General features: G+C 37.8%; 1 protein-coding gene across 4 annotated transcripts in view; it reads left to right on the top strand.

The window, feature by feature from the left end:
- The window catches only part of PDE10A (phosphodiesterase 10A), an 887,116-nt gene that overhangs the window by 193,093 nt on the left and 666,159 nt on the right, over positions 1-27,864 (top strand). Inside the window, exon 1 of one of the 4 annotated variants that reach the window (XM_044000219.1) lies at positions 9,268-9,346. The exons of the other annotated variants lie outside the window; for them this stretch is intronic. Within the exon in view, the coding sequence (XP_043856154.1) occupies positions 9,304-9,346 (43 nt within the window). The 5' untranslated portion in view covers positions 9,268-9,303. Of the gene's footprint in view, positions 1-9,267; positions 9,347-27,864 lie in introns of those variants that run through there. 4 annotated transcript variants of the gene reach the window in all.

Below are 27,864 nucleotides of genomic sequence, written 5' to 3'. Positions count from 1 at the left end.
GTCACCTATTAGCCTCTTAACAGCCCCATGAGCGTGGTGCTACCATTATTCCCATCTTTCAGATAAGGAATCTGAGTGTTAGAGAGGTTATGATCTGCTCAGGGTCATGTGGTTTGACATATATAGTGGTTTAAGCTTTGCAGAACACTTGATGTCCATTGCCGTGCTGGACTCACAAAATAACCTGCTGAAAGGGGCACCAGAATATAGGTGAGGAAATGGAAGCTCAGAGAGGTTAATTCGCTTGACCATAGTTACATAGTTAACAAGGACCAGAGATAAGCTCTGAATCCAAGTCTTCCTTATTGCAAGGTCAGCTTGCAATTATGGAACCACGGAGACTTATCATTCTTTGGAGCTGTTGAACAATTTTCCTTCCTTGGAAAGTGATATTGGACTTGACCTTATTTGTCCAGTTCTTTCCATCTTTCTCCCCCCTCGTGCCTGCCATCCCTTTATTTTTTTTGGGGGGGGGGGTGGGGGGGGAGTTTAGCCCTCCTCATTACAATCCTTGTTTTCTCTATACCTATGTTTCTTGAGCAAACAGTTCAATTCTCAGGAGGCTCTCTGATTCCCAGCTGAGATGCTGATGTATCTTGGTTGCTACAACTCTGCTGATCCCTTTGACACTGCCTCTGAGACGGGTGCAGCTTCCTGGGGGCAGTGGAAACATACCATTTATGATCGTTTACTTGAAGCACTGTTTAGAAGAGAGTACTGACCTCTGTGCCAGTGCTTCCACTGAGCTTTGTAAGCATCAAAGAGCTTGGCCCAAGAAGGGAGGAGGGACCCTCACTACCGCAAAAACTCATGGACTCTGATATACCAGGTAATACTTTGGGTCTGGAGCCACATAAAGCAAAAGGCACATTTAGTGATTGGTGGCTTTATTTAGGATGGACAGTTTGGGATGGAGGAGGGGAGGATGCTGGCAAAGAGGACGGAGAACCTCACAAAATATCCGGGTCTGCCAAAGACAGCTCCTGATAAAGTGATTTCCTTAGCAGCTTGGCGGAAGGAATGAGACCAGCAAAGCAAAATGTGGGAGGAGGGGAGAGCAAAGCCTCAGCTTATAGTCAAAGGCATTTATTTTCATCGGTAAAACACTGCAAATTATAGGCCTCTTGGAGTCATAGCCTGGAACTAGTGATCAGACTCTATTTAGTGGAGGAAGAGAGGGGTACCTTTCAGTAGAAAATGACTTCAGATTCTTTAACTGGCCTTAAAAAGAATACTGGTGGAGGGCGAAAGCAAAAATACAAGGCAAGTAGTGGAATAGGACAGGGTATTGCCCAAAGATGGATTTAAAGGTGAATAGAGAAGTGCTTATTACTTCTGCATCAGGTAAAATCTTCTAGAGACTCACATTGCCTTCTCAATTTCCTTTCATAATATTCTGGGCTTGGCCTACAATACTTTAACAGGAAATTGAACTTAACTCATTACCAAGAAGGTCTATTTAGCACATCAAGAAGTAGATGATGAAAAATAACTTTGTATTGCTTGGAGGGGAGGGGCGGGTTGGGGGAGACAGGGGCGTCCCTATAGGTGAGAGAAACATGTGGAAGGTCGCAAAAAGAGTTTCCTTGTTGTCAGGAAATAGTGAGCCCATAATAGGAGAGATAATTCTTTTCTTATGTTATTTCCAAAGGTAACCTAGGAAGATTGGTTTAATATCCTGAGACTGGTGGGAGTGGTAAAGGAAACTCTGAGGAGAGGAATTAGCTCGTTTTGTTGGTGCCAGTTTATTATTAGATCATTTTATGGATTGAAAAACCTGTTACTGGGGGCAGCTAGGTGGTGCAGTGGATAAACCATGGGCCCTGGATTCAGGAGGACCTGAGTTCAAATCCAGCTTCAGACACTTGACACTTAGCTGTGTGACCCTGAATAAGTCATTTAACCCTCATTGCCTCACCAAAAAAAGAAAAAAAGAAAATACTGTTACAGCCTCTGAGAGGAAAGGAAAAGGAAAAAGTGGGGAAAGAACAGATGATGGAGGAAAATGGGAGACTTTTTTTGTTTCCTATTTTGTGGCTTTTTTTTTTTTTAGTGAGGCAATTAGGGTTAAGTGACTTGCCCAGGGTCACATAGCTAGTAAGTGTTAAGCTTCTGAGGCAGGATTTGAACTCAGGTACTCCTGACTCCAGGACTGGTGCTCTATCCACTGTGCCATCTAGCTGCCCCATCAGCTTTTTTTTTTTTTTCTCTCTCTCTCAGGCTGGGAATGTTCTCTGGAAATATTAGCTGATAACTGAGCTCTGTGATGTGAAACACAGAATGTTTAGCATGAGACAAGGGGTCAGCAGTCTATAAGAAGTGAGGTGCCAAGTTGTACCCTCATTTTTCTCACTTGAAATGGGAATTCCTGTGGCTCAGAGTAGTTAAGGCCTCCTCTACAAAGTTAAGAACTTCTCTACCACCACTCATACCTATAAGCAAACCTCCCCACAAGTACTTTTACCAGTTAGAAATTAATTTGGGTTAATGAAACACACATTAAAAAATGTACATATGGGGCCAACTAGGTGGCACAGTGGGTAGAGCACCGGCCCTGGAGTCAGGAGGACCTGAGTTCAAATGCAGCCTCAGACACTTAACACTTACTAGCTGTGTGACCCTGGGCAAGTCACTTAACCCCAATTGCTTCACATACACACAAAAAAGTACATATTCAGCTCTTAGCATAGTATACAACACATAGTAGGTTCTTTTTTTCTTTTTTCTGTTTCTTTTTTTGGTGAGGCAATTGGGGTTAAGTGACTTGCCCAGGGTCACAGAGGTAGTGAGTGTCAAGTATCTGAGGTTGGATTTGAACTCAGATCCTCCTGAATCCAGGGCCGGTGCTCTTATCCACTGCACCACCTAGCTGCCCCAGTAGGTTCTTAATAAATGTTTATTGACTAAGAGGGTTAAATCTATCTTTAGTTAAAATTAAATTCATAAGATTGTTTTCTTTTGTTGGCAGCTATGTGGTATAGTGAATAAAACACTAGACCTAGAGTCAAGAAGACCTAAGTTAAAATCTAGCCCCAGACACTTGTAATGTGACTCTGGATAAAGCATTTAACCTCTGCCTGCCTCAGTTTCCTCATTTGTAAAATGAGGGTAATAATAGCATCTACCTTCCAGGGCTGTTGCAAAGACCAAATGAAATCTATAAAACATATGATCTCCTTTAAAATGCTATCCATCATTATCAATATTATTATCATCACCTACCTAGTAGACATTTCCCCACACTGGGGAAATAAGGGTTTTTGACTGGGGAGAGGAAAGAAGGTGATTTTTTTTAGTTTGGGATATTGGAAGGGGTGAAAAGAGGGGAAGGACAGGCCTGGATGAGGGTCTCCAGAGTTCTTTGTCCTTTGTTCTCAAAGAGGACTATGGCAGATATGATGACTTGCAGTGAATTGGATTTAAGTGAGGAAGGGATGTGCAGTCACCAGCCTCACTTTCCCCTCTGGAGGCATCTGAGTCCAGTGGAAAGATATATATCAGGGCCACTGGAGATGGCCTCAGAGGTTTAAGGCAGTTGGGGTCAAGTGAATTCCCCAGGGTCACACAGCTAGTAAGTGTCTGGGGTCAAATTTGAACTCAGAGCCTCCCAAGTTCAGGGCCAGTGCTCTATCCACTGAGCCACCTAGCTGCCCCTTTCTAGGGGTTAGTGACAGAAGGGAGGTAGATGGGAGTGAAAAGAAGAGTGGTAGTGTATAAAGGGAAATTTTTGTTGTTCAGTCATTTTCAGTCATATCCAACTCTTTGTGACCCCATTTGGGGTTAGAAAGGAAAATGGGATTGCATTTAAGATATTCTGTCTGCTTTGCAAATTTGTTCAGGTTCTTAGAGGCAGATATGACGATTGTATCTCAGCCATTAAAGATCATCTCTGTCAGTGCTTGAAGGACTTGGGTTCCAATTCTTTCTCTCCTATTACCTTCTGTGTCATCTTGGGCAAATTAACTCCTCTGAACCCAAGTTTCCAAATTAATAAAAATGAAGATGAAGCATGGAGTTGATAATCTTTAAGGTCCTTTTCATATATATATATATATACATATATATATATCACTCTGTGACCCTATGTTACATATGCAGATTGCTAGTTTCTTGTATAGAGAATGAATGTGTTCAGTTTTATCTGTAAAAGCTTTTCAAAATTAACTATTTAAGTTGATTTATGTAAAAGTTAAAGAGAGTCTACTCATTTATATAACTCTTTAAAGCTTTCACATAACCCTATGAGATGGATTATTCAAGTGTCATTATCCCAGTTTTACAGATGAGGAAACTGAAATACAGTGGGGTGTGTGTGTGTGAGTGAAGGTAATGTACTCAGGGGCACATAGCCAGGAAATCAGTATTTGAACTCAGTTCTTCTAATTTTTAAGACCAAAGAGTGCTTTTCCCACGAGTGCCACTTTAAAAGCCATGTTTTTGTTGTTCAGCTATGCCCCACTCTTCATGACCCCATTTGAGGTTTTCTTGGCAAAGATACTGGAGCAGTTTGCTGTTTCCTTCTCCAGCTCATTTTACAGATGAGGAAACTGAGAAAAACAGGGTTAAGTGACTTGCCCAGGGTCATACAGCTAGTCTGAAGCCAGATTTGAACTAAGGTTTCCCTGACTCCAGACCTGGAGCTCTAGCCATCATAACCACCTAGCTGCCTTGCTTAAAATATAAGGAAACTGGCATTCCTTAATAAAAGGAATGTTGCCTTCAGGCATCTGTTGGACTATTACATTTTCCTTTTTCACTTGCGCAGGGTATTTTGATTATTTCCTTTAATGAACAAAGAAAGAAATCATTAGAGATAGCAGAGACGACTGCCTATATGATATGGCAATTATACTGACCAAAATACTAACCAGGAAAACGGTTTAATCCCTTTCCTCAGCTTTTCACATGCTGTGCCTTAAAGAATTCACGAAGGTGAAATGTGAGTGTGAATTCACTTCCCATTCAATCATTTCTCACAGCAGAGGGGCTGACCTCTTCTTTTAGGGATACCAATCTGGTAAATGGTTGTGATAAGCTATTTACAGTATCCCATCTGTTTACCAATTAGGACAAATGCTGATGGAGAATTTCAATGAGAACAAAAATTACTGTATCATGTAACGTTTTATTCTTGTTCTAAAGAATCTCAGACTTGGAAGGTTCTATAACCTAACCTATAAAGAGGTTCTATAACCTAACCTATACAAAAATCCCCTCCCAGGCATCTCTGAGTAGTAGTTATCCACCCTTTAACCCTAGGAAGCACAGGGGATAGAGCACTGGAATTGGAGTCAGGAAGACTTGAGTTCAAATTTCTTTTCAATCACTTACTTTGTGACCCTAGGCAAGTTGCTTAACCTCTCTCAGCCTCAGTTTCTCCATATGTAAAATGGGGATGATGATATTCCCTATTTCATAGAATTGTGAAGACCAAATGAAGTAAAGTGTTTTGTAGACCTTGAAGGGCTATATAAATATTAGCTTGAAGACCTCAAGTGATGGGAGCCCAAAGCCGCTCATTCCAATTCTGTGTACCACTGGCTATTAGAAATATCCTCTTAAGAGTCAAGAAATCGTGTTTTGAAAATTTCACTTCTCATAGGCTTAGCTTAGAGAGTGAAACTTTTATAAAGTCGAGAGAACAATGAAAGCCTGATATGAAAGGGTGCCTTGTAAATGTACTCTCCTGTTTCTTCCTATTAGTGACTTGTTAAAATTCGTGGCTCTTGTGAGAACTATTAATTTGACCAATCAGCAGGTATTAGCCAGACACCTTTTTTTTTTCCCCTTCTTCTAAAGAATAAATAAACCAAGAAACAAGCCAAGTTCAGGCCAGTGATTAGAAACCTTTTATTCTTTGTTATCTTGGGGAAGTCACGTGTACCCTATTTTCTCAAATGTTGAAAAGAGATTATGAAGAAACTGATTGCTCTGTAATGATAATGACCAAGAAGCTTGGCAAGGGAGAACTGAGAAAATGGACCTCCCTACTCACTTTGCAGAGGTGGGGGATTATGGGTCTGAAATCATTCATAGACTTGTCAGGCTTGATTGAAGCATTAGTTGTTTTTTGTTTTGGGTTTTTTTTTTTTGCTGAATTGCTTTTATTTCTCTTTCTTTTTAAGAAGTATTACAAGGGTTGGTTCATTGTGTAGAGGAGTCCTGGGGAGGCATATTTGGAAATGAAGGGTATGTAAAAGTCCAAGATATAAATAAAAATTTTAATGAAAAATTATATTTATACATAAACATATTTATGTATAGTATATAAAAATATAATTATCTTATTTATATATGGGAAAGAAAAGAGCTTTTAAATATCTTTAAGTTTCTTTTGCAGTCCTCAAATGTAAAATATCATTAGGGGTTAGGAAGCAAATTTTTCCTCTAGAATAGTGCTACCATTCTACCTTTGTAATAAATAATCTGTATACAATTTAGCAAAGCTTGGTAATGGCCATATTTGGAGGAATACATGTTGAGAGCTATGTGAATTTTGTATGTGTTACAATTGTGCAAGATGATAGCATTCATTCATTGCTCCTTGTTATTATTTTCTTTTTGTATTCCTTAGCTCTTAATACCCAGCCACCAAAGAAAGGGGCCCTATAGTGTTTGGGGCTGTGGGAAAGAAAGGGGCTTGTCAACAAACAGCATAAGGGTGTTTCTGGGAGCTCGGAGCTGGTGGTAGGAAAGAGGGATCAGGCATGGTGGAAGAATATATTTTGTATTCCATTGCATACCTTGTATACCATTTACCTTTAATTTACTTAAATGTTTATGTTATTTCTGCAAATTGAATGTAAATGCTTTGATGTTAGGAATCATTTTATTTAAGGGGCCAGAGTTTAAACATTTCTACCATAAGGAAATCTGATTTTGTTTTTAAGTTCCTGCACAGCATTGTAAGAAGTCTCAGTCAACAAACATGTCAGTTAGCAATGTACTTATTAAACACAGTTGCTACGTTCAGCACCCAGAATATAAAGGAAGTCCAAAAGTCCCTGACCTCATGAAGTATATGTTCCACTGTGGGGGACATACAAGATATATACAGAGTAGATGAAGTCAGTTGAAAAGGAAGGTATCAGAAGCTTGGGGGGGGGTGGCAAAACTAGGCTAGGTTCTCTCAGTTCAAAGGGAATTTGAGTTGAGTCATGAAGGAAGCCAAAGAAACTAAGAGAAAAAGGTAAGTGGGCAGAGCCCTCTAGGCATGGAGGGAAATTAGTGCAAAGTCATGGAGGCAGGAGATGTGGCATTCAAAGAGTTGCAAACTGGCTTGTGTAACTGGATCATAGAGTTCATGGAAGAGAGTAGGGTTTAAGTAGATAGAAATATAGAAAGAAACCAGGTAATGAAGAGCTTTAAAGGTCAAACAGAAGAGTTTATATTTGATCCTGAAAGGTGGAGGTCCTTGGCTGGGTGGGTGTGGGGTGGGCAGAATAGTGACAGGGTCAGGTTTGCACTTTATTTAGGAAGATTCCTTTGGCAACTTTCCAGGAAAGACTTGAGGGAAGGAGATTGGTCAGAAAGCTATTTCAGGGGGCAGCTAGGTAGTGCAGTGGATAAAGGCCCTGGGCAAGTCACTTAACCCCAATTGCCTCACTAAAAAAAAAAAAAGAAAAGAAAGAAAGAAAGAAAGCAATTTCAGTACTCCAGGCATGAGGGCCTTCCCCCAAAGTGATGGGAGTGTCCAAGGAGAGACACTATTAAGTAGGGCAGTCCATTAGGAAACTCCTAAAATAGTTCATTCAGAAGGTAAGAGGGCCTGAATTAAGGTGGTAGTTCTGTGGGTGGAGGTCTCAATTTCTGAGCCTGTGAACACAAGGCCTACTCAGTTTGGCCCTGAAGGTATTTTTTTTTCTTTCAGGATTATTTAAGGGTAATGTAAAGAATCAGAAGGAACTGTTCACAGATGCCCCCCCCCCCCCAACTAATCCTCATCTCTTTTAGGGGGATTGGCAAAGATGCTAGATTTCTAATTTGGATTGAATGAACCTGTGTCTTTTTAGCAAAAGATTTTTGCAGGACCTAAAAAATAGGTTGGTTGTTGTTCGGTTGTTTCAGTTGTGTCTGACTCTTCATATCCCCATTTGGGGTTTCCTTGGCAAAGACAATGGAGTGGTTTTCCATTTACTTCTCCAGCTCATTTTACAGAGGAGGAAACTGAGGCAAATAGGCAGCTCTCCTCTCCATAAACCTCCCCCCAACATCTTTGCTTCAACACAGGTCAAATTTCTTCCCTTCCTTTTTCTAACCTTAGTTTCTCTTCTGCTTTCCACTCCCTCTGTGGCAAAACTCCCAGATCTTTAATTATATTTTATGATATGTTTGATGTTACTTAAGTTAATGTTTAATCATTTTTCATAGTCTCAATCCCCTCCCCCCTTATCTGGCTTTCAGAAATTCATCCCTATGCCACTGGTTATGAAGTTTATACCAAATAAGATCATGGGATTTAGATCTGAAAGGGACCACAATAGTTCATTTAGTTCAACTCAGCCCATTTACAGATGAAGCACCTGAGGCCCTATATACCTTTCCAGATACCACACAGTTATTAATTAGCAGAGCCAGGATTCTCTGACACAATATCCAGGGCTCTTAGAACTGTATTGGTGGAATGATTCTTTTCCTTAATTGAGGTATTTTAGTTGTATGCCACATAGCACTGCTCTGCTCAATCCTTTTCACAGTAGTGATCAAGCCCTGGAATAACATGAGAATTTGTTGTAAATGGCATTTTAGTCTATTGTTAGTGACTCTAGTTAGTGATATTTCAATCCCAATAATGTTAATTCTTCCCAGTATCAGCCATATTGCCTACTGTCAGGGATAAATATACATATACATATATATGTGTGTGTGTGCATTTATATGTATATGTGTGTATATATATACATATATATGTATATGTAACAGCTCTCTGTAAAGTATGTTTGCCTAATGGGGTACCCATTACAAGCGTGGGTGTTATATACTGCACTGTATTGACTCTATGTCTTTTGAATATTCACTTTAATGCCCATGTCTTCTCCTTCTTGCAGTAAATAATTATAGCAAAATATATAAGCCCACTATCTTGCTGGTACACAGTGGGGAAGGGTGGGGGCTGGGGACAGCACACAGATGTTTTGGTGAAGCTGTTCACAATCATTAATTATCCCCCAGGTCTATTTAAAGAGTGTCAATGTGTTCTTTTGATGTTATTGATCCAGATGATGGGAGATCCTGGTTACGTTTGTGAGCCTGGAGAGGTCATTGAGTGAGATAAGTGGAAGGTGGTGCTGGAGAGAGAAGTGAATGAATTCAGTGAATGTGTCAGGAGGAATAGAATGCTCCTGGGGTGAGTGGAAATGGGGAAGGGTCTCCATTCAGGTATTGATCCTCAGAGTCTTTCTATACTGAGTGACTGGGAAGAAGATCCTGGGGGTCATGCTAAGGCAGACAATATCATCTGAGTAGTTGATTGGAGAAGTTTGGGGCTCTGGATTCTCCACTGATCCCATGGGACAACATTCACATCAGAGGAACTAGGGTAATCAAATTCTAGGAGATAGAAATGGCTGATATCTCTCATCCCCAAGTAGTCTTTATTCAGGGACAGAGAGTACCCAGAAGGAAGCTGAAGGATCTAGTCTAAATGTGAATTAATTAATTAATAGGGGTGAAATGCTTGAATATGGGGGAAATCTACGTATCTTTTTTTCCTTTTTTTTTTTTTTTTTTTGGTGAGGCAATGAGGGTTAAGTGACTTGCCTGCCATGGTCACACAGCTAGTGTCAAGTGTATGAGTCAAATTTGAACTCAGGTCCTCCTAAATCCAGGGCCAGTGCTTTATCCACTGTGCCACCTAGCTGCCCCTTCTATGTATCTTTTTCATAGAAATGGGGTCTGAATTGAATTCCATCAATTCAATGAGCAGTTATTGAGTATTAATTAAGTGATAGCCACTGTGCCAAGTGATAGAAATACAAAGATAAAAATGGAAACAATTCCTACCTTCAAGTAATTTACATTCTACTTGGGGAGGAGGGATAAGGAAAGGAGATGGACAATATGGACACATATAAATAAATACATACCATATACAAAATAAATAAAAAGTTATTTCAGGGATTGAGAAGAGTTCTAAAAATTCAGGATGTGGGGGGAATTGGGAAGGACCTTGTGCTCAAGTCACACTTTAATAGAATTTTAAGGGTAACTAGTGATTCCAAGAGGCAGATGCGAAGTATGTCTCTTAGAATATGAATTCTTTGAGAGCAGAGAACGTTTTCCTTTCTTTATATCCATATCACACTATCTTTATAGCTATATTAAAAGCTAATTCTAATTTATAAAAAAAAAAATTCTTGTTATTATTGACTGAGAGCATTCCAGGCTTGGGAGACATCTTGTATCAAGGCACAGGGGCAGAATATAGAATGTCTTATACATGGAAATACAAGTAGACCAATTCAGCTGGAATTTAGAGTCTGTGTGTGTTAGGGGGGAGATGACAGGGAGCAGAAGGATAATATGAAATCAGTGTAGCCCTAGAAGAGAGTGTGGAGCCAGATTGTGGAGGATCATAATGGCCAAAGAGAGAAGTCTCTTGAGCAGAGGAGTGACAGGGCCAGGCCTGTGCTTTAAGGATATCAATTGGACACCATTATAGAGGGCAAATCAACAGGGAGAGAGAGAGAGCTCGGAGGTAGGTAGACCAATTAGAAAGCCTCTTCAATTAGCCAGTCAAGAGATAATGAGGGTCTAAATTCAAATGGTGGATGTATGTGAATGGCAGATATGTTCAGATGTAAAAGCAACAAGACTTGGCAACTGACTGGATATGAGTAGGTGAATGAATGGCATTGAGGCATCTAGGTGGCTGAGCAGATAGATCACTGGGCCTAGAGTCAGGAAGACAGACCTGAGTTCAAATCCAGCCTCAGGTCCTTACTAGTTGTGTGACCCTAAGTGATTCACTTCATCTCTTTCTGCCTCAGTTTCCTTAACTGTAAAGTGATTATAATAATAGCCCCTGCCTCCCAGGGTTGTTGTGAAGTTCAAATGAGATAATATTTGTAAAGCATTTAGCATAATCCTGGTGCATAGTAGGCACTATATAAATGCTAGCTATTATCTTTTAGTGGGGAAACCAGCAGGAGAATTTATACTGTCATTGGAATATTTCAGGCTACAGAATTGGTGCCTGTCCTAGCAAATCAATCCATATGGTCCAGACCTTCGTATTCAGATTGAAATTGCTCACTTCATTATGTAAATCCATTAATTTCTCACATTAGAGGTTATGGAAATTGTCTTGGTGGATTAGTTAACCTTGTTGGTTGCTTTAAGTAATTTTTTCTCCCCCTCCCTGCCACTACCACCTCATAGAGGAGAGAGGGGAGGGGTATGGTGGTGCTAACCAAAAAAATGTCCCTATACTCCAGACCCTGAGTCTAGAAAGCAGTTATGCACAAAGAGGAAAAAAATCACCGAAACCAAAAAAAAAAAAATGACAGCTGTTACATACAGTACTATGGTACTAAGAACAAGAGGGTTGAGCCAAGGTAAGGCCCTTGTGAATCTGTTCCAGGGGCATTGACGTATTTTTTCCACAGGGCCTCTAAACCAAAGAGCCAGAGTGGTACATTTAGCATTTTCATCCCCAATCAGGGAAGTGCTAGGGAAGAGAGGGGGAGGAGGAGGAGGAGGAGGAGGAAAAAAAGGAGAGCCAGTTCCTTCTTCCTCCTCCCCTCCCCCACCCCAGCAGCTCAGTAGCACTGACCACATTGGCTACTGTTCTGACGCAAGCCTTCCTGCGTTGTTCCATCTCTTCCCCCTCCCCTTCTGTCCCCTCTCCATCTCTCCCCTCCCTCTTTCGGTTCTGTGATGGCTTATGTGATTTATGAGCTGAATGACTTAGCCAGTGGGCTTGATATAGGCGATATTAACGTCAGGAGGAAGCTTGGACCACTCTGCTCCCCTTCCCCCAATCCCATAGATCACCTTCTTTTAGCAAGAAAATCTCAGTTACGATCCACAGCGGTGCTCTGAACCTTTGCCCCATCTATTACTCGTGAATTATCAGCAGGTTGGCAGAGGTGTGCTCCTCAGGAATGACAGACGATGGCAGCCTAGAGGCAACTTTCCATCTTTTCTGGGCAAAGCCTTGCTTTGGCTTCAGTCCTGGGCTGGGTGAACATCATAAAGCTACAGCCACTTTATGTCTCCTTGCAAAGGGATATAAGATGAAGCTACTTGTTTTTTGCTATGAGGAAGGGAATGGGAGTGGGAGATATAATTACTGACAAATTTCCAACTAGACACAGGGACTATGATAATGACTAATATAGTAGAATTCTTCAAGGTTTACAAAGCATTTTGTGAATATTACCTCATCTGATCCTCAGGACAACACAGAGAGGCAGATGTTACTATTATCCCCATTTTTACAGATGGGGAAACTGAGGCTGAGGGGGTTAAATAATTTGCCCGGGATCCCATGGCTAGTAAGTTTCTGAGGGAGAATTTGAACTCAGGTATTCCTGACTCCAAGTCAGCACTCTAACCACTAAACATTTGCAATTTCATTACTGAACAGCTTGAAAGAGATGTTTTTCGAGATTATTTTTCTCTAAAACTACATTATTGATATAAACTATGAGTGTAAAAATTCTATCATTATGGTATCCTAGTTTTGTAATCTTAGACGCAGTCTTATAGAGAGGAGTGATAATAAAGGAGGTGAGGAGGAAGCCAGAAGAAGAAAAGAAAGAAATTAATTGATAGAGGGAGAATAGATTAAAATTACTCATCTGATTCTAGGCCTAAAGTTTAATTTATGTTTTGGGATTTTCTGAAAGGCATTCCCTTCTGATGGAAGCTGGTTGCCTACTAGGAATGAATCAGGTCAATTTCATTCAATCTTAAAACTCCTTTGATGGTAGATACCCCCACAGTAGATAACCACATCACATCAATCAAAATGGCACTAATTGGCCTCCTTGAAGGAGGTCTCAACAGAAAGGCCAGCAATTGAATTGACCCAGTGGTTCTCCTGTGGTCTCGGTAATTTCATGGTGGGCTCTAGGCCAAAATTTGGGGGGAATATGTTTTCTGTGGCTACCCAGATAGCTTAAGGAATGGACTTAAGGAAAGAACTCTTCTTTAAGTATGTTCCAAGGGGTGGAGCAGTAGAGGAATCAAAATCATTTCCTCTTCCTGAAGTCAACAGCAGACCATTGAGGCTTCCTCCCAGCTGCTCTTAAATCAGGTTTAGCGGCCAGATGATTTAGGCTGGATGAGTACATGATAGGTAATATAATCACTTAGCCCTTTCTTCTGAATATCCACATGGATGTGCCACCATCTTCTCAAGTGGAATGTATCCCAAGCTTATATTATCTTTCTCTCTTTTTTTTTTTTTGAGGCAATTAGGGTTAAGTGACTTGCCCAGGGTCACACAGCTAGTGATTGTTAAGTGTCTGAGGCCGAATTTGAACTCAGGTACTCCTGAATCCAGGGCCGGTGCTCTATCCACTGCACCACCTAGCTGCCCTATCTTTTTCTCTTAACCTTTTCTTCTTGACTTCACTTTTTTTCTTCTATGGTATTGTTATTTGTGTTTCTAACGTAGGGAATATCTCTAACTTTCTCATCTCTTTTACCTCACATATCTGACTCTTCTGCCATAGCTAATGCTGTTCCTGTGTTCTCAGTAGCCTCCCTGTCCTTCACCTATTGACAAAAAGGTTTTAAGATTGATTGAAAGAAAGAGATGCTTCACTGGGCCTGTGTATAATCAGAGAAGGTGATTCCTTTAACCACTGAGCTCTGGGGAGTAATTTAAGGAGTCAAACCCTTATAGTCATAATCAGAGGGCAGCAAGGTGGGAGAAGGAGCCCAACAAATTTGTTCCACCGCTGACTATCTTCAGAAAGATGGGACCAATAACAAATCATGCTTGGATTGTGACCTGAGAGAAGATGAAATACATATTCTGGGGAATTGAAACTTTAAAGAACCTGGCCTATTCAGGGTAAAAAAAAAAGAGTTGTTTCAAGACTTGATAAGGACCGGGAATTCCAGACCCAGCAGAGAGCTATATACCTATCTCAGAAAAACAATATAAGGACTCCAAGAAGGGAAAAAAGGATTTTCTGTCAAGCAGGAACTGTAAGTTACCTTTTGCCGCATGTGTTCTCTAAGTTTGAGCCCACTTTCCCCTGGATTCTTTATGTGCTTGTGGGAGGGTACATATCAGGGTTTTTGGGTCTTTCTTGGGGGGAGCTGATGTTTATACCAATTGTTTTTATGATATCATTTTAGTAAATGTCCCTACTTAAAAGCTGATTAACTGATATCACCTAGATAATCACTGGGGAGTAAACTGATAGAGGTTTGTGATCAGCAATGTGAAAATCACCCCTCAGGGTAAGCTTTTCATTCCCAAGGTGAAAGATAGTCATTCTCAGCAGACCTAATCTGCCAGAATGAGGGGCTGTTGAAGAAGACTCAGTGTTACATGATGATCTAAAAAACGAAACATCCCTTGCCTTTAAGGAATTTATGTTCTATTGGGGGAAGTACAACAGATGTGCTGATAAGTGAATATGAAGGAAAAGGGAGTGAACTTGTGATTTCATTCGTATATGGAATTAATTCCCGGTGAGGAACTTTCTCTATCAGCACCTTGTCTACATTTCACCTACTTAGAAAGCTGCCATAGAAAGTGACTTGCTGAGGAAGCTAGGTGGCACAGTGGGTGATGTACCAGGCCTGGAGTTAGAAGGACCTGAGTTCAAATATGACATCAGATACTTACCAGCTGTGAGACCCTGTGCAAGTCACTTAAAACTGATTGCCTTCCCCCAAAAAACCCCCAATACACCCCCCCCAAAAGAAAATGACTTGCTCAGGATCAAACAATACATAGTACTTGACCCCAGTCTTGCTGGCTCCAAGGTTGGCTATCCACTCTGCCTCCTGTCTCTGTCTCTGTTTCTGTCTCTCTCTGCCTCTCTCTGTGTCTTTCTCCCCCCCATCTTCCCATATATATATGTATATATATATATATATATATATATATATATATATATCTAGAGAGAGAGAGAGAGAGAGAGAGAGAGAGAGAGAATGAATGAATAGAAAAAATGGTGGGAGAAAACCTAAAGAATTTGAGGGTTTAGGGAGAAAGTGAGAAAAAAAACCCCAGGCATTGTGATGGAGATGAAATCAAATCCATTTCGAGAGTACAGCAAGATAATTGAAAAGGTGAAAGGGAGGAGGATGGTCTTCCTTCTCCAGTAGAATGACTCTTTGAGGGCAGGAACTATTCATCTTTTTACCCCCAGAGCCTAGCCTTTTCTTTTTTTTTTAGTCCCAACTTTTAGTCCCAATTGGCATAAAATGTTCCCAATAAAGGAATACATTTTAAGACTGCATATTGGCAATTGTTCTAGAACTTACTGCTATAGAAAATGATTTGCTCAGGGTCACAGAACCAGTATGTGTCTGAGACAGCATATGAACGGAGATAGTTCTGATTCTTTGGTCTGTTCTTAATCCATAACCCCAGGCTGACTCCCTGCCTCACTCATAGTATGTCTTTTGTCAGTGTTTGTTGAATTGAATTTATAATGCATGTAACACCCATTTGGACATGGCAAGAAGGATTTCGTGTTGCCTGTTTAAATATATTATTGCCATGCTCAGAATGCCCAAACCCAAAACATTAATCAGGTTTGCCCAGAGCCCAATCCTAATTTTTCTTAAGTCATCACATTGCTTGGTAATGAATAGCATGATTCTGCTATTCTTCAATAATAGGAACAAAGTGATTTCTAATTGGAAGGCAGAGAGAAAGGCCACATATTTATTGTAATCAGGGGACCCTTATAATCTGCTAGAAAGATCTATTTGATTTTTTTAAATGGTATTATTAAGTTTTATCCTTTGTATTTAGATGAGGATTTATTTTGTGCCAAGGTTAAGCAGATTTTCTAAGTGACAGAATGTTCAATAGTTTGTCATAAGGAGATCACTATCTTTTTACTTTGGTTTTCTTGGCAGCTACCATGAGGTCATAAATTCCAACATGAAAAAAAAGTGAGATTATGCATTACCCCATGAAAGTAATGTTGACAGGTTAATACCTTGCACTAGTACATAACTCAGAAATTGTAAGTATTAAAGAGATGAAAGAGGCACACTGGTAAAAAGTACAACAATATTGACAAACTATTTTTGTAGTGGCAGGAATGAGAAACTAAGGTGAAGTCCATCAGTTGGGAAATGTCTGAATAATTTAAACAATTCATGGTATATAAATGTAATGGAATGGGGAAGCTAGGTGGCGCAGTGGATAAAGCACAGGCCATGGATTCAGCAGGACCTGAGTTCAAATCTGGCCTCAGACACTTGACACTTACTAGTTGTGTGACTCTGGGCAAGTCACTTAACCCCAATTGCCTCACCAATAAATAAATAAACAAACAAACAAACAAATAAACAAACAAATAAATAAGTAAATGTAATGGAATACTGTTGGTTTGTAAGAAATGACAAAAGGAAAAAATGGAAAGACTTGTAAAATGAAGTAAATAGAATCTAGAGAATCATGTGTGAAATTACACTAGCATTAGAGAAATAAGCAACTTTGAAAGACTAATGCAGTGATCAAACATGATTCTAAATTAAGAATGCTGTTCACCTTCTCACTCAGTATCCAGGATGGGACAGACATTTTTATACATGTTTATTTTGCTTAATTGTACATATTTGTTCTGAGGGTTTTTCTTCTTCTTTTCCCTTCTTTTAAATGAAATGGAAATATTTTCTTGGTAATTAAAAATTTAATTTAATTTAAAAGCATATATAGCCACGAAGTTACATGTGGAGGACAGGAGTGTGCTGTGTAAATTGTGGAGATATTTTTAGGGTAAATTCAATTTCATCTTACCTGAATTATTCTGACCTTGTTGTTGTTTCGTCATTTTCAGTCCTGTCCAACTCTTTGTGACCCCTCTTGGGGTTTTCTTGGCAAAGAGACTGGAATGTTTTTCCATTTCCTTTTCCAGCTCATTTTACAGATGAGGAAATGAAGGCAAACAGGGTTAAGTAAATGTCTGAGGCCAAATTTTAATTCAGATCTTGCTGACTCCATGCCCAACACTATCCATTGTGCCACCTCGCAGCCTAGAAGTGGATTGGAATACCAGGTCAGGAGATGGCAGGCCAGGAAAGATGTGTTGCAATGTAGAAAGCCATATCTTACAACGCTTTACTAGTGGATTTTGAAATCTGACCTGGTACATCTCCAAGCTACTTGTCATCACCATAACTCACTATCCTTCATGTGCCAGGGTTTCCAGTGGGGAGGGTAGCATAAACAGGCCAAATGTCCTATCTTTCTCTCAGGGACTTCACTCAGGGTTGCCCCTGGTGACTTAAAGGCTTTGGAGAAATTTTTTTTTAAATAGCTTCATCATCACACAAAAAAGTTGGGAACCTCATCTGGGTTGGTTTGTTTACTAAACACATCATAATTCTTTTTAATCACCAGACATTTATTCAATACTCACTAGAAGCAAAACTCTATGCTGAAATCACATTTGTAAAAAAAAAAAAAAAACAAAGGTCACAGGATCACAGAATTTAGAGTTGGAAAGGACCTTAGAAACCATCATTTCTTTAAAATTTTTATGGATGCCTTGTTTTTGCATTATAGTCATTTCTGAATATTACTGGCTTTCATGATGCTCCTCACATACAATACTCTATACATTTTCACTGACGGTCCCCCAGACCTAGAATGCTCTCTCTGCCTTTTCATTTCCATCTCCTAGCTTACCTGGCTCCTTTCAGGTCTCTGCTAAAGTCCCATGTTCTGCAAGAAGCTTTTTTCTGAAAAAAAAAAAAAAAGAAAGAACAAAGACGCTTCTTCTGATACCCCTTAATACTAGTGCCTTCCTTCTAAAATTATCCCCAATTTGTCCTATTTTTATGTTGTTTAAACATATTTGCTTGCATGTTGTCTCTCCCATTAAACTGTGAGTTCCTCAAAAGCAGGGACTCTCTTTGTCTTTCTCTGTATTACCAGTGATTAGCACAGTGCTTGGCACATCTCAAAAAATTCTAATTCACCCACTGAGCAGACTCTAGTGCTCATGTCAGATAGGGTAGATAACATTTCTTATTCATAGTGCCTTGCCTCTCTAGTAAAAGTACAGAAATACGTTTTTGTTTTTGTTTTTTTATCCCTTCTCAGAGGTCATACGTGGGCACTATAATAGCTCAAGGTTCAGCTTTGTCTTTTTAGTCTTCCAATTTATGTTATGGTCATTGCATATTTTCTTCTGCTTATTTTACTGTGCATCAATTCATACAGATCATCTCATATTTTCCTGAATCTCTCATATTTTATTCCAGAATTGTTGGACCAATGCACTGCTCTACCAACATGCTTGTAGTGTGCCTATCTCTGTCTTTCCAACTCTGACAATTTCTATTGTAATCTTAGCCACTTTGTTGAATGTGAGGTAAAAGGTCATAGTTTTAATTCACAATTTTGTGATTTTCAGCAATCTTTGCAGTTCTTCTGAGAGCTGTTGGTTTGTATCATTGATTTCTTTTTAAATGAGAAATGGTTCTTTATCTTATATATTTGTGCAATTCCATATATATCTTGGATAGCAGACTTTTTTCAGGTACTTCATAAAAATATTTTCTCCAAACAGCAATTTTGCTTCCTATTCTAACCACATTGATTTTGTTCCTGAATATGTTTTTCTATTTTATACAAATGAAATCATCTACTTCATAATCTTCTTGATCCCTCATTTGGTTAAGAATCTTGAGTCTTGGGGGCAGCTAGGCGGCGCAGTGGATAAAGCACCGGCCCTGGATTCAGGAGGACCTGAGTTCAAATCCGGCCTCAGACACTTGACACACTTACTAGCTGAGTGACCCTGGGTAAGTCACTTAACCCTCATTGCCCTGCAAAAAAACTAAAAACAAGAATCCTGAGTCTTCGTAATTGTGAAAGGTACCCTTTTAGCTTTTCTCTAATTTTTTTTTTTTTTTGGTGAGGCAATTGGGGTTAAGTGACTTGCCCAGGGTCACACAGCTAGTAAGTGTCAAGAGTCTGAGGCCGGATTTGAACTCAGGTACTCCTGAATCCAGGGCCGGTGCTCTATCCACTGTGCCTTCTAGCTGCCTCAGCTTTTCTCTATATTTTATAAAATGATGTGAACTTTTATATTTAAGTAACATATCCATTAGGAATTCATGGCGAAGGGTATAAAATACTTTTATAAAACAACTTTTTATAAAAGTGCTTTAAAATATTTCCAGACATTCCTGCCAAATGAAGAGTTCTTCCCCAAATAGTTTACGTCCTTGTGTCTGTTAAGCACTGGACTATTGGGTTTGATTGTTTCTTTTTTCTGCTAATCTGGTCTATTTTAGGTCTACTCTTCTATTTTTTTAACCCATAGTAATTTACTTTTATGATTACTGTTTAATAATATAATGTGAGTTCTGGATGTACTATTCATTTTCATCTCTGTTTTTTTATGATCTTCCCGGAGATGCTAGAGATATTATTCATCAAAATAAATGAGACTGTTATATCTGTCTATAAAGTAACATTTTTCTAGTCTGATTCGTAGAGCACTGAGTCTGTAAATTAATATAAATAGTAGAATCATTTTCTTTGTATTGGGTTCAACTGTTTCTGAAAAGTATCATTCCAATTTTTATGACTTCTTGTATTTCTGCAAAATTGATTTTATAATTTTATTTAGGTAATTTTTGAATATCACTTGGTGAGCTGACTCCCAGATATTATAAGTATTTTACAGTTATTTTGGAAAGAATTTCTTTTCTTGTCTCCTCCTGGTTTTTGTTATTGCAGCATAGAAATCCTGGTGATTTTTGTGTATTTATTTTGTATAATGCTGCATGAATGAAACTGTCAATTTCTTTGCTAATTTTTTTGAATATATAATTAATTTATTGTGTTATCTATAAATAGGCATGACTTAATTGCTAAAGGATGTATCTTTAATTTCTTTTTCTTGTCTTATTGCTGTCATTATGATTTCTACAACTAAGGCAAATAACAGTATAGTGAAAGAATATCCTCCCTTTACCTTTATATTTACCAGGAATGCTATTCATATTTCTCCATTGAAAATGATATTAGCATTGGTTTGAGAAAGACTTTTTATTTAAAGCTGTCTCTGTTTGTATGTTTTTTAGCATAAACAAGTGTTATATTTTGTCAGTGGTTTTTTTTAATCTGTTGAAATAATTGTGTGATTTGGGTTATTTCTGGTTTTAATATGGTTAATTTTATTGTTTTACTAACATTGGAATATCTTTGTTTTTCTGGTATTCCAACTCAGTCATAATTTATGATTTTTTGGATATATTGCTGTGACTTTTTGCTAGGATTGTTTAAAAATTTTTCATCAACATTTATTAGTGGAATTGATCTATAATTCTCCTTATTGTCTTTATCCCTCCTTTGTTTAGACTTTATCTCATAAAAGAAGTTTGGCAGAATGCCTTCTTTCTCAATCTTTGCAAATAAATTAATTATAAAGCATAGGCATTAAATGCTCTTTAAATATTTGAGAGAATTCATCTGTAAATCCTTATGGATTTCCCCTGCCTCCCTTGGTAGTTACTTTATGGCTTATTTAATTTCTCATTCTAATATTGGGTCATTTAACATCTCTATTATTTGTTAATTTTAATATTTTCTTGGGCAGTCATTCATTTTCTTTAAATTCTCAGTTTTTCTGGCATATAAATATTTATAATAGTTGCTGATAATTAATTAATTTCTTCTCTGCTGGAAATTTACCTCGTTAGATTTTACTTAAATAATTTGAATGTCCATTCTCTTTTTTTTTTTGTTAAAGGTTATTTTGTAGTGCTTTCAGAATATCAGCTTTTTAGTTTTTGATTATTATTTTTATATTCTTTTTTATTTTCCATTTTATCTGTTTCCCTCCAATTTCTAAGATTTATTATTTTGTACTTATTCTAACTTTATTACTTCTCCAATTTTCAAAAACAACTTGCTTAATTCATTAAGGAGCTCTTATATTCTATTTTGTTAATGTTCATATTCTAAGAAATAGTTTTATCTGAGGACTAATTTATCTATATCTCCCAAATTTTGGTAGATTGTCTTATCACTAATATTCTCTTTTAAACAGCTAGTTGTTAATTGCTTCTTGGATTTGTACTTTGACCTATTCATTATCATTGTTAAATCTTCATTTAGGACTATTTCTTTTACTTGTATATCTATATTAATTACTATTCCTATTTAATTATGGTATATAAATGATGTTTACTCTTTTTGCTTTTTTACATTTATCTATCAAGTATTTATTTGTACCTTAGCATATATTCTATTTTTTCCCAATGGTATCATATGATCAAAACTATATACATTCCATTTCTTTCAAATCTAATTTCTTCAACAGTTTATTGAATTCTATATTTTCCTTTTTTTGTTTATCTCTATATTATATTTAGCCAATACTAATAGAGGAACATTAGAGCCTTCTATATTTATATTACTATCTATGAATTTTTTGCAATTCATTTAATTTTTTCTCTTTTTGAATATATGTGCTATGACTTCTGGCTGATATAGCTTTAATAATGATACTGTTTCATTCTTTATAGTGACTTAAAGTATAACAATTTCTCTGTCTTCCTTGTCAACACAAATTCTTTATTTTTACTTTGTCTTAGCATGATTGGAAATCCTGCCTTTAAAAAATTATTCCCACCCAGGAAATTTTGTTCCACAATTTTCTTTCTGTATGTTTTTTAAAAAATTTACAGATGCATTTTTTGTATGTAGCAAATTATTGAGACTTGCTTTCTTATCCATTCTTCCATTTTATATTCTTAAATCATATTGTTTAATTCATTCATACTTAGGCTTACAATTATTAGGTTTGTGTTTTCCCTAATTTCTTTTTTCTTTCTTTCTTTCTTTCTTTCTTTCTTTCTTTCTTTCTTTCTTTCTTTCTTTCTTTCTTTCTTTCTTTCTTTCTTTCTTTCTTTCTTTCTTTCTTTCTTTCTTTCTTTCTTTCTTTCTTTCTTTTTTTTTTTGGTGAGGCAGTTGGGGTTAAGTGACTTGCCCAGGGTCACACAGCTAGTAAGTGTCAAGTGTCTGAGGCCGGATTTGAACCGAGGTTCTCCTGACTCCAGGGCCCATGCTCTATCCACTGTGCCACCTAGCTGCCCCCTAATTTCTTTTGTGTTGATTTTTATTCCCTTTCTAGGGGTAGCTAGGTACAGTGAAGCTGTGGACAGAGCCCTGGACTTGGAGTCAGGAAGAGCTGAGTTCCAATCTGACTTCAGACACTACCTAGCTTTGTGACCCTGGGCAAATCATTTACCCTCTGTTTGCCTCACTTTCCTCAATTGCAAAATAGAGTTACTAAGAACATTTATCTCACAGGATTGTTGTGAGGATGAAATTAGATTAATATTTTTAAAAAGCACTTAGCATGGTGCATGGCACACAGTAAGTGCTATCTACATATATTTTTTATTTTTTATTTTATTTTATTTTATTTTAGTGAGGCAATTGGGGTTAAGTGACTTGCCCAGAGTCACACAGCTAGTAAGTGTCAAGTGTCTGAGGCCGGATTTGAACTCAGGTACTCCTGACTCCAGGGCCTGTGCTCTATCCACTGCGCCACCTAGCTGCCCCTAGTGCTATCTATATAAATGCATATTCCCTTCCCCTTCTTCTTGAGTCAGCACTTTGATACTGTGTTTAGTTTTGCTTAAAATAATTTGATGCTTGTCAATTCCCAAATGCTCTTTTGACTTCTGTTTTCCTCCCTATACCAAGTTCCTTCAATTTTCTTAAATTGTTTATCTTTCTGTTTGTTTATCAATCTTCTCCCCCTTTTGGCTCATTCCTTCCCTATGCAGAGAAGCGAGTCTTTCAAAATCATCCCTACCCTGTCCAACATCCTACCTCATAGTCGTATCCTTTTATAGCACCCTTTTCCAAAGTCTCCATTTGCACATTCCTCCTTCATTTTCATAATGTCTACCATAAGAAATAGAGCTTCGGAGTACTGGAAAACTTGGGTTCGTCTTTCTACCTCTGTTCTTTATTGGTGAATATGTAGATCTCTTCTCATTTCTCCCTTCTTGTTTATTTAGTTATCCACTTATTCATATATTTTATTTGTTTTGGAGACTTTCTGCTCGGTGAAACTCCAAGAAATATGTATTCATGAAGGAAGAAAGAAAGTTTGTTGGGCTTCAGTTTTGGAGTCTATTTCAGGAGACCTAGGCAGACCCATCCCCTGCCTCTACCATGATTGCTTACCCATTATAAGGTCATATTTCTCCCTCAGAAGATATATCCAGTCTCTGGATCTATGTCTCCAATACTGTCTTTGGAGGAAGAAATCTTAGGGACAAAATATCTTCTCCCCTGGGCTGAAAAGCTTCCTGGGGCCATCTGGTCCAAGTCCCTGCTAAGAGAAGGTGGTCCCTTATTGTGCCCATTAACCTCAGACAAAACTCATTATAAGGCCACAAATTTTCGTCACAACCTTTACCCAAATGTTCTAGTCAACAGCTTCCAACAACTCTTTCATTTCCTATTTCTAAGAAGAAACCTGCTTTCCATTCCCCCCATCCCACTTCTTCTATCCCAGTTCTACCACGACCCTTACCCTACTCTCCTATAACAATACCCCCACTTCCCCCCCACACTGGTTGAGATATTCTAGATGGTATGAGCATACATCTCCAACTTCCTTCTCTCTCCTCTCTTCTCTTAAGTTGGATTACCTTCCTTTATATTATCTACCTACCTTCACTACTACCCACAATATATTGATTTACTTAAAAGGGAACATAGGATTTAGTCCATGGAATATTAATTTAGCGATTCCTCTTTCTCTTCTCCTGTCACTGTATAATTCAGATCTCTCCTTTTACTGCTGAATAAACTGAGGCACCAAGTTTTTATATGATTCACAGTATCATTGAATTTAGATTTAAAAAGGACTTTAGAGATTATCTAAGTCATCATCATAATTTTGCACATGAGCAAACTGAAGCCAGACTGTCATACTCATCATAAAGGTAATAAATTTTAGAGTCAAGATTTAAGCTAGGTTTCTCTGACTCCCAGTTCAGTTTTCTTTTCAGTATACTATGCTAACAAGAGAAGTTTGTTAGAAAGCATGAAATTATGATTTGTTCTATTCTTTAGAATAGACAAAAATATTATGGAAAAATTTTCACTATCGATACTCATAGTTTCTTTAATGCAAAAGATAGGAAAGTCAGACTTACCAACAGCTTCAGGCAGTTAAATCAGTGAAGTCATCTTCTTTCCCCCAAATTAGCATTTGAGATTATCATGCTGGAGAAAAAATAATAACCACATGGCCCAGATGGTTTAGACATTCTCCACCTGCCCAATGGAGTCTAAACCATATGGTGTCTCCCAAGTCCTTTCTAGCCATATGATTCAACTAATCACATACCATGATGCTATCAGGAGAGCACTTGAATTTCCTTAAAAAATATTAATTTAAATTCAGTAGTAATCAGTAAACTAGAAGAGCCATTTCCTCCTTGATGTTCTTATTTCAGATCATGATGGCTATGGATGCACAATCATGAAATAAGAAAATACCCTTTTGGGATCATGATCCTTATTATCAAAGTAAAGAATTTAGTAAAGATAGAGTGGCCAACTATTCTCTCAGTTGGTAAATGTTTTGCTATCAACTTGAGATTTTTTTCATTGTGATGATGACTTTCAATCCAATTCATAAACATGATTTTAAAAAACATGCTATTACATTAACATAGCTATACTTCATGACAAAAATATGCAGATGATTTTCCCCAAAATATTATATTTTATCTCTTATTGTGTAGACCTGTTTTGAATTTTGTAATGCTTTCTAATTACTCTTCAAGAGTGCAACTTCCAAAGCAGATATTTACTAGTTAACTAATTTTCTTTAGAAAACATTTAAAAATGCTAACTTTCAGATAAATATAGGCATTCCCTATACCATATTTTCCATATGAATTTATTATTTTCCACCTTGTAAGTAGCTCCTCACCCTTCTAGTCACAGTACTAACTTATATTTGTGGTTTTTAAGATGTAAAATTGCTCTATTCATTGATGCTACATATAACACTAGCTACGGAGTAATAATATAAGAAATATGCTTCTATACCCATCTTTACTTTGTTATAATTGCAGCTTAATATACAGACACAGAAAGATCACAGATTATATGACCTCATATCAGTTTCCTTATTCAGTCATACTGAGCACATTAATCATCTTTCAAAGTCTAGAATCCACTTACTGAGCTACTCATTTTATATTCATAGGTAGGGCAACCATATGTCTTGAATTTTCCAAGACAGTCCCAATTTCAAGATAGCTGAGGCATCACAATATTGTCAGATATTATGTCCTGATTTTTGGTTTAGAAAATCTTTAGGCAATCCTATTAATATTAAAAAGCTAGAAAGAATATCATGAGGGAACAAATGAAAGCAAGTGATGAGTAAGATTAGAGAGTGAATATTGTGAGGGAAGGCTGGGAATGGGGGAGGTGTTAAAGAGTCATGCATTCCCATTCAGCCTTTTTATATAAGGCAATACCAGAGAAGAGCAGTTGTGTGGAAAGTAGACTGAATAAGGCTTGAATGAAAAAACTACAAGTTTGGGGGATGTTAAAGTTAGAAGAAATCTTAGAGGTCCATCCAACTCCTTCATTTTACAAATAAGGTATCTGGGCTGTAGAGAGGTTTACCTATGATTTATCAGTAAGTGTCTAAGGAAGGGTTTGAACCAAGGTCTTCCTGACTCCAAACAGTTGATTTGCTACTATGTTGCTTTGACATACTCTAACGGCTGGGTCTATTATATCCAATCTTAGGTGGAGAATTTTATCTTTTTACTGTTAGAGTTCATCCTCACCCCCCCCCCCCACCGCAGTTAGACACAAGAGATACTTTTATTGTAGAACATTGCCTGTCTCTTCTCTGCTGTTCATCCCTGCATTCAAACTTCTTCCTAATCTGGCTTTACTTTATCTATGCCACAATATCTCCTTCTGCTCCCCCATGGTACCCCCTCCATTCTAGCTATGTGGTCTTTTCTTTAGCCACAAGATTAAGTAATTTCTTAGTTTAGTTAATTAGGTTATGCTCACATATATTCTCAGTGCCTTCAAAAGATAATGGTTTAGAGTTAGAAAATACAATAGCACCAGCCATCTAGTTCAACTTTCTCATTTTACTTGTTCATTTTTTTTTGTTTTTGTTTTGTTTTTTTGGCAGGGCAATGAGCCTTAAGTGACTTACCCAAGGTCACAAAGCTAGTAAATGTCAAGTGCTTGAGGCCAGATTTGAACTCAGGTCCTCCTGAATCCAGGGCCAGTGCTTTATCCACTATGCCGCCTAGCTGCCCCCAACTTTCTCATTTTATAGTAATCCCCTTTCCTTCCTCTCCACTAATATCCAAGTCCAATCTATCTTTCAAAGCTAGTCTTACTCCATAAAACCTTTCTTACAGACTGGGGTGGGGGATATATCTTTATCCCCTCCCTTTAACACAGTGTCTAATACATAGTAGGCACTCAATAAATATGTGGTGACTTATCTTGACTCCCCTTCCCTATTAGGATTGAACTTTTTAAGGTCCGTACTACTTATATACTCCTTATATTGTCCATACATCATTCTTTCCTCTTTTCTGATTAGGACTTAATGTATTGTCTATATAGCTAGGTCCTGATTAGGGTGAATAATGAATACAATAAGGTTGTGGTATTATTCGAATTCAAATTGTATACATCCATTGTGCTGAAATAAATTTCTGTAGTCTATATAATTATAACTTCAAATGGTGCAAATTCAGATACATGCATCTGCTTCAGGGGATTCATTATTCACACTAATAGGGAACAAGGTGTACCATAGATCTCAGCATTTGTTTATATTCATTTTGACATTTAATTATATGTAGATTTAATTGCTGTTTTACCATTTCATGCACATACATGTCAGATCATAACAGTACTATGATCAGGATGGCAGTAATCAGTTATATTCTGCTTTTTTATTCCCATAGTGCTTTTCATGGAGTTGAGCACATATGGTAGTTCGTGCATAAATAAATATTTGTTGAAATGAATTGCTAATGCACTCTCAAGATGGCATTTAAAGGGACAAGATGACTTAGAGTTAGAGGCCTTATATAATCTATAGACATCAGGGCTCTTTATTGCCTGTAAAATAAAATATGGTATCCTTATCCCGGCATTTAAACACTTCCACCCATACCTTTCCAGCCTGATCTCCCATTAATCCCCATCATGCACTCTGCGTTCTAGCCAAACTGGTCAGAAAGACCTGGGCTCATGTCCTGCCTCTGACATATAATTGGCTTAGGTGACCATAGTTGGATAAGTCATTTATCCTTTTTTTGTTTAAGGCAACTCTCTAAGATGTTGTTTCAAAAGAGCTGCTGATCCACATGGATGGATAGAGTTCTTACCTAGGGATTTCCACACATAAATTAAGTCACAGGGTTGGCCCCATACAAACATTAAATAGAGTATATATGTATATACTCTAATCCTAACTATAGCAATCAGTTTTTAACTATGATCACATGCCAATACATCTGTAAGACATGAGCGGAACTATCAGAAGAGATTCAGAGATAAATGAGAAATAATTTTGCCCTCAGGGGGTGAATAAAGGAATATTTCATGGAAGACGTAGCCTTTGAATCAAATTTTAAAAGACGGATGTAATTCCAATAGAT

This window comes from Dromiciops gliroides, chromosome 4 (assembly GCF_019393635.1).
Source record: "Dromiciops gliroides isolate mDroGli1 chromosome 4, mDroGli1.pri, whole genome shotgun sequence".
NCBI lineage: Eukaryota > Metazoa > Chordata > Mammalia > Microbiotheria > Microbiotheriidae > Dromiciops > Dromiciops gliroides.
Note: the sequence above shows the minus strand (reverse complement) of the source record. Positions and strands in the feature narration are given on the sequence as shown.